The 7,498-nt window shown below is 36.0% G+C and overlaps 1 protein-coding gene across 1 annotated transcript; it reads right to left on the reverse strand.

The window, feature by feature from the left end:
* Positions 1–637: 637 nt before the first annotated feature.
* LOC131424126 (endogenous retrovirus group K member 7 Gag polyprotein-like) lies at positions 638–6,846 on the reverse strand. Its single transcript, XM_058578723.1, has 2 exons — positions 2,756–6,846; positions 638–2,219 (listed from the first exon to the last, which is right to left on the reverse strand). The coding sequence occupies exon 1, from the start codon at positions 6,766–6,768 to the stop codon at positions 5,713–5,715; it is 1,056 nt and encodes a 351-aa protein (XP_058434706.1). The 5' UTR covers positions 6,769–6,846; the 3' UTR covers positions 638–2,219; positions 2,756–5,712.
* Between the last annotated feature and the right edge of the window lie 652 nt (positions 6,847–7,498).

Here is a 7,498-nt window from a genome sequence, read left to right on the forward strand (position 1 = left end):
GAAACTTCATGCAAGGCATATAATTATTTCATAATGCAATCCCCCACTGATGGATCAGTTATGTAACATCTTCTTCAAGTTCCCTACTTTTAAATGATGATCATATCCTATCCATCATCCCAGTCAAGTCAGGCAGAAATTGCTTAAGCCAATATTACCACCTACTTACTGGCATATGAAGTAACCAAAATTTATAGCAGCTCAATTCATAATAGCCATGACATAGAACCAATCTTGGTGTCCTTCAATGGATGAATGAGGAAAGAAAATGTGGAATATTATACAGTGGAATATTACTCAGTCATAAAGAAGAATAAAATAATGGCATTGGCTGGTAAATGGATGGAACTGGAGAATATAATGGTAAGTGAAAAACAAACAAACACAGAATGTTATCTCTGATATATGGATGCAAACTCACAACAAGGGAGGGTGGCAAGGGGAAAGAATAGAAGTCCATTGCATTAGACAAAGGAGAATGCAGGGAAGGAAGGGGCAGGAATAGGAAGTACAGTGGAATTAATCAAACATAACTTTCCTAGGCTTGTATTTTAATACATGATCAGGGTTACTCTGTGAACGTCTAGAGCGTTCGGGTCCCTGGGTAAGGGTCGCGAAATAACCAGGACACAGGGGATGCAGAGCCAAGGCAGCAATCGCAACTGCATGCTGAAGTTTATTTGCAAGTTCCTTTTATACACTTCTTCTAACAAAGCAAGCAATTCTTTAATATCACGTTGTCCACATTGTCCAAATATCATGCCTCAGCAGATTCACAGAGCTAGATTCAAATTGTTCCTGTTTGTTTGATAAGTACCCTCCTAAAGTTCTTTGTAGACATTATCTACTCCTCTGAGGATGCATTTGTTTCTTCAGAATGTACTGTTCCCAGGATAAGTATGCAGGAAGCTTCTTCTTCTTGGCCAAACCATGCAGAACTTGTGACTTGCGATAAGGGGAAGAGAACTTTTCCTCCTCCTAGCTGAGGTTTGCCTCAGCTAACCTAAATCACAGCCACAGCTCTTGCAAAATGTCAGGCCTGAGGGAGCTAAACTCTGCACACTTAAATCCCAACAATTCCTTCTTTTTTCTTTTGCTTTTCTAAAACAGCTTTCCACAAAGTTAATATAGCGTTTTGAGATGGTCTTATGCACATACAATATGTAATTATAAACAGGATAATAACTAAGCATAACACTATTCCCACTCCTCCAGCCATATGGGTAAGACTTTGAGCAATTCCTTTGGGATCTAATCCCTCTAACTGTTTTAAAAACAATTCAGCTATTTGTGCAGCATCATCATGTTGAAACCCTTTTCTAAAAATTTCAAATACATCCTTTTGTAAAGAATCAATCATTAATTGAGCTGTATCATTACCATCAAGATAATTTTGTATGATACTCCATTCGTGTAAGCTTTGATTATATTGTACATTAGTTATACAGAAAGAAGTTGAATTTCAGTCACATTTTAATCTAATTTCTTTTTCTAAAGTGAGTATCTTTTTTCCTAACCAATTAACTGTCTGTTTTAAAATATCTATTTGAGTTTGAAGTCTAGAATCAATTTGAGTCTGGGATAGCCATAACTCATGCGAATCTTTATGCCATTCCTCAACAAACTGTTTTGTTTGTAAAGAAGTATGTAAAGCTATCCCTGAAACTGTAGCAACTGTAGTCACTGCGATAAGACTTAGAATTACAGCAACAACAACTCCCACAAACCGTTTAGTACGTTTTAATAATTGTCTAAAAAATTCCAAAACCAAAGTATTTACAGGATCTTGGGACCATGTTCTTTGTAAGTTCACAGGAAGCCAAATGTGAGAGCGCTGTTGTAACAGCACAATGGAATAACCAGAAGGAATAGAAAGAGATGTATTAATACAGGTATACAATTTACAATTAAAGCATAAAATTCCCTCATCAAAAGTAACATTTCCAATTAAGAACAGGTATGGCATGGGCACACATGTGGTTATATTATATTCTTTAAATACAGTAAAATTATAAGAAGCAGCAGATTGACTAGTCCCAGAGAAAGAGCCATTAGACAAAATTACAGGTTTAATTGCAGCAGCAATTTTCCATAAATGTGTTTGTAAATGATGAGGGTACTGCACTGAAGCCAAGCGTGGATCAGCAATTCCGCCATCACCCCAGGCCATCAATTTGTCGTTCTGAATGGTTTCATTCCATCTCTCTTTCGGCGGGATTCTGTATGTAGAAGATAAATCACAAGCAGTAATATTCCATTCTGAACAATTTTTTAAGAACATCCCGTAAGGACCCCACATGATAATATTCTGAAATATCTTCCCAAATTTACCTAAACATTCCTGCCATATGAAAGGGGAGTATCTCAAGTCCTGATAAGTAAAATCGGGGCACTCAGGGAACATAGGATATTTTTGTTCAGTTATATTATCCCAGGTCATATTGACGGACCATGCAGACAACCGTTGTAAACGTGTTCGAGAACTTTTACTCCAATTTCCAACTAGTATCCAATGTTGCCAATCTAATTGCAAGCAAGGAGGAACACCCAAGCATATAGGTTTACTGTTATTATTCTCATAAGTAAAATTAAATGGTGTTCCATCATTAATATTTATATATGTTAAATTGTTCCAAGGGGGAGATAAAAGAGCAGGAGAAGTATATAAGGTAATATCCTTGTCACCCCAAGTAACAGGTTCCAGCAAAGGTGGATTGGGAATATAGGCCCAATAGTGAGTATTATTATTTTGTACCTCAGAAGCGGAAGACACTGTCAATAATGCACACATAGCCAGAAATAAATTTTCTGGGGTGCAATTCTTCCCTGTTTGTTACAGCACCTTCTGCCCTTCCCCACTCAGCTTTTTAATTTGACCCCACGTAGGTAAGGGAGAGAAATTAAGACGTCGACGACGTTGGGCCCCAAGATGAAGACGCGCCATTGCTGCCACCGAAACATCAAGCTCAGGATCTTGATTCCTCGGCTGGGGTAGTGGATAGGGTGCCCCCCTTGGTGCCGTTCTGATTGTGACGGGTCTGGATCCACCGCCCTGGGAGCCACTGCCGGTGTCCATTTTCTGTTGAAACATAAGCATAGCCCTTTCCTCTATAAAGTAAAATCCCTGGCTGCCATTCAGCATCTGCTGCAATTTTTATCCAAATTGGTTCATGAACTGTTTCTAAGGTTTTTTGCTCAAAATGTCGTTCTGCTCTTGTCAATATTTCTCCTTGTGGAAGATTAAGAAAATTTAAAATAAATAAGGCTTGATGTAACAATGCTTTAGGTTGATTTTGTAAATGTCTAAACAAGTGCATATTTAAATCTGTCATTTTCCTCCTTTTTAATTTTTTAATTTGTGTTTTAAGCGTAGCATGTACACGTTCTACTAAAGCTTGTCCTTGTGGATTATATTCTATTCCAGTTAGATGAACAATATCATATAATTTGCAAAAATCTTTAAAATTTTTACTAGTATAAGCTGGACCATTATCAGTTTTAATCATAGCAGGAATTCCCATAATAGCAAATGTTTCCACTAAATGTTGAATAACATGACGGGTGGTTTCTCCAATTTGAGCCATAGCCCACAAAAATTTAGAGTATGTGTCAATAGTAACATGAACACAAGAATAACGTCCAAACAAGGGAACATGTGTAACATCCATTTGCTATAATTCATTAGGTTGAATCCCTCTAGGATTTACTCTGGAAGGTACAATCCTAAGATGTAAAGGTCGACAAACTGGGCAATTTTTAATAATTTGTTTTGCTTGTTTATATGGAATCTTATATTTAATGTGTAAATGTCCGGCATTAGAATGAAACAGATTATGTTCTTCTTGAGGAGTTTTGAACATCACTAATTTGTCTACCTGAGCATTACCATATGTCAAAAATCCTGGTAATTTAGAGTGTGATCTAATATGATCTATAAATATGCGAGCATTACGACCTTGTAAAAGTTTTTGTAAAGTAAGAAAAAGATTTTGTAGAGTAGGTTTATTAGAATAAGCTACTGCAGTAAATATATTTTTAACTACTCCCATCATGTATATAGAGTCAGTAAGAATGTTAATGTCTTGATTATCAAAATCATTTAAAACTTGAATGACTGCAAATAATTCATTTTGTTGAACAGATTGATAGTTTGTTATTTGAACCCAATATTGATTCTCTGTCCAATAAGCACTTTTAGTTTTTGATCCATCAGTAAACACAGTAACAACATTGTTTAAAGGATATTCACTAATAATATTATTGATTACAAAATGTTGACGTTTTAACATGGCCCATCATTTGCCCTTGGGGAAATGATAGGAAATACCTCCGGTATATTCAGCCAACGCTATTTGTAGCATTTCAGTCATTTGTACCAAGTAAGTCCATTGGTCTTTAGGTAATGGGGTAATTATGTGAGAAATGTCATTGCCCGTCAAAGTTATACTTCTCTGTCTTCCTTGTTCAATTAATAATGCAATCTGGTCAGCATATGGCATAATATTTTTGGAGAATCTATGTTTTGTATGTAGAAAAGTGTTAGAGTCAAACATTTAACTCAACAAAAATAAGAAACATTTTTGATTCCTCTGTTAGATGTAGATTGTTTCTCCTTTTGCTAATGAATGTTTTTTAGCTGCAATATCACTGAGCTGAACAGATAAATCACCTTGAGTACATAAGGAAAAATAAACATGTTAAATGGATAAATTACATCTTTATTAGATTATTTTTACTTTTAATATTTCAGAAGCTTAGAGATTTAGAGTATTCTTACATTAACTGCAAGAAAAATTAAAGGAGAAATTTTTTTGAGATCATAACTATGAAGTCATGTGGTTATAAAATTCTGCATTTGTGTGCAAAATATGAATCACATTTACCTTTATTCTCTCTATTTAGTCTTGTCAATCACCTAGCAGGACTTAATAGATACCTTTTAAAGAAACAGAGATTGAGATGTGTTTATATAACTTCAATAACCTCATCACTATAGTAATGAGAGATGTAGTATCCTTTTGCTATGGTTCAAGACAACAGGGAAGGAGAGATCACAAGAAAGAGAAATCAAAATTATTACAACTGAGAAACTACTTCTCATTAAGTTTTACCATGGTGCCACCTTCATTTTTACATAAGCATGGTGGCATAATTCAAGCTCAATAAATCGGAAATCTTAATATTTAAAATTTACCTTGACTTTCATTTATCACCATATTAACAACCAAAAGAATTAGATAAAACACATAGGAAAGGGTAATATTAAACCCACCTTGCTGAGTTGATTTATTGATATATTAACTTATTTTTATATAGAAAAGGGATAGTGCATCTTCAGTTTGCTTACAAGCTAGGAGATCACTTAAAATTTTGCATTTCCTAACTGTAAACAGAATATAGCACTTACAACAGGTTATAAATAAACTGGTTTTTGAGCATAGAGTTAGCCCCAACGATAATACACTATTTAAAAAGACCTAAGGCAATGAATTCCATTTCCAATGGAAAAAAAAAAGAACTGTGCAAACAAGCTTAAAATTGCTTTTTTGTGCCAGTGTTATAAAATGTAGCTTTTAATAAAACTTTGACTTAAATGTCATTAACTTCAGAAAAAAAATTGGTGGAGAGAAGAATGTTATTTCATTTAGGAAAAATAACCATTATCTTTTTTCCTAATCTTCAACACACACAATTTAAACATATATAGTTGCTTTAACATTTTACATAATTTCTATGTATTGGAGCAATACAAGGTCTAATTTTGTCCCAAGCTTCTAAAGCTATTTCCTTCAATTGCTCATGAATCTCAGGAGGAATATTAATTTGATGTTGAATGTCATCATACATACCAGTGCCAGATAACATAGGGTATCCTATGGCACGAATAACAGGGTTTTGACTGTTACCATTTTCTCTAGCCTTAGTGGCACATCCTTCTAAAAACCATATGTGCCATTGAAGATATTCAGGTTCCTGTAGAAGAGCACGGCCCACAATCTTCCAATCCTCAGGAGCAAAATTATTGTAATGAGTAGAAAAAGCATTAAGCAATGCTTTTACATAATGAGATTGAGGTCCATACATTGTCACTGCCTTTTTAAATCTGCTAATACGATCAATTTCAATCCCCTCATACCGAGGTGGATGTGCCATTCCATTAACTGGATCAGGCCTGATTATAGGAAAAGCAAAGAAAGGAGTTTTGTCCTCATCGTCAGAAGGTTCTGAGTCCATTTCCTGGACAGCCTTTAAAGAAGCTGCCAAGAAAGGGTTGGTGGCCGGAGGGGCAGAGGGCCTGGTTTCCGATAAAGGCTTAGGGTCTATTTTAGCTTTTAATTTATTAAGACGTCCCAGAACCTCCTCCATAACAAGTTTGAATTGCTCCGAAACGGAGCGATCATCAATCATCGTTTTTACTTTCGTTTTCTTTTCTGTAGCAGTACCAATTAAATCAGCAGAATTTTGTGAAGAATTATGAGTCAATTGTTGCGTATCTTTTACTACCTCTTCTTTTTCACTAACATCCAGAGGGAGATCTAAAATAGAGGGAGCTAACTCCTTTTGTAAGTTGCCAATTAATCTTTCTTCCTCCATAGCTTTAAACATTGTATATAAAATAGACCAGATAGACCAAAACCGAATTGGAATTTTTTCACCTTGCCTCATAGCCTTTTCAAAATTGTGACGGACCCGTTTCCAATTATCTACATCCATAGATCCTTCCTCCGGGAACCAGGGATTCCATTCTCTGACCACCTTAAGATACATCTCTATATCAGAATGGGAAATGTTAATACCATAGACAGCAAGTGAATGCCTAAGAATACGTAAAAAAGGAGAAGATGAAGATTGTCCCATCACCCTGTAATATAAAGAAAAATAACTTACCCTTCCTGACAATCCAGCAGGGTCCCTATTCCGGCGCCAATTGTGAACCTCTAGAGCGTTCGGGTCCCTGGGTAAGGGTCACGAAATAACCGGGACACAGGGGATGCAGAGCCAAGGCAGCAATCGCAACTGCATGCTGAAATTTATTTGCAAGTTCCTTTTACACACTTCTTCTAACAAAGCAAGCAATTCTTCAATAACACTTTACCCACATTGTCCAAATATCATGCCTCAGCGGATACACAGAGCTAGATTCAAATTGTTCCTGTTTGTTTGATAAGTACCCTCCTAAAGTTCTTTGTAGACATTATCTACTCCTCTGAGGATACATTTTTTTTTTGTTTCTTCAGAATGTACTGTTCCCAGGATAAGTATGCAGGAAGCTTCTTCCTCTTGGCCAAACCATGCAGAACTTGTGACTTGCGATAAGGGGAAGAGAACTTTTCCTCCTCCTAGCTGAGGTTTGCCTCAGCTGACCTAAATCACAGCCACAGCTCTTGCAAAATGTCAGGCCTGAGGGAGCTAAACTCTGCACACTTAAACCCCAACATTACTCCACATCATGTACAACAAGAAGAAAACGATCTTAGTTAGAATAATTTATATTCCA

Source organism: Marmota monax, unplaced genomic scaffold (genome assembly GCF_021218885.2).
Source record: "Marmota monax isolate L192 unplaced genomic scaffold, Marmota_monax_Labrador192_F-V1.1 WCK01_AAM20220418_F8-fsc00212, whole genome shotgun sequence".
Classification (NCBI taxonomy): Eukaryota; Metazoa; Chordata; class Mammalia; order Rodentia; family Sciuridae; genus Marmota; species Marmota monax.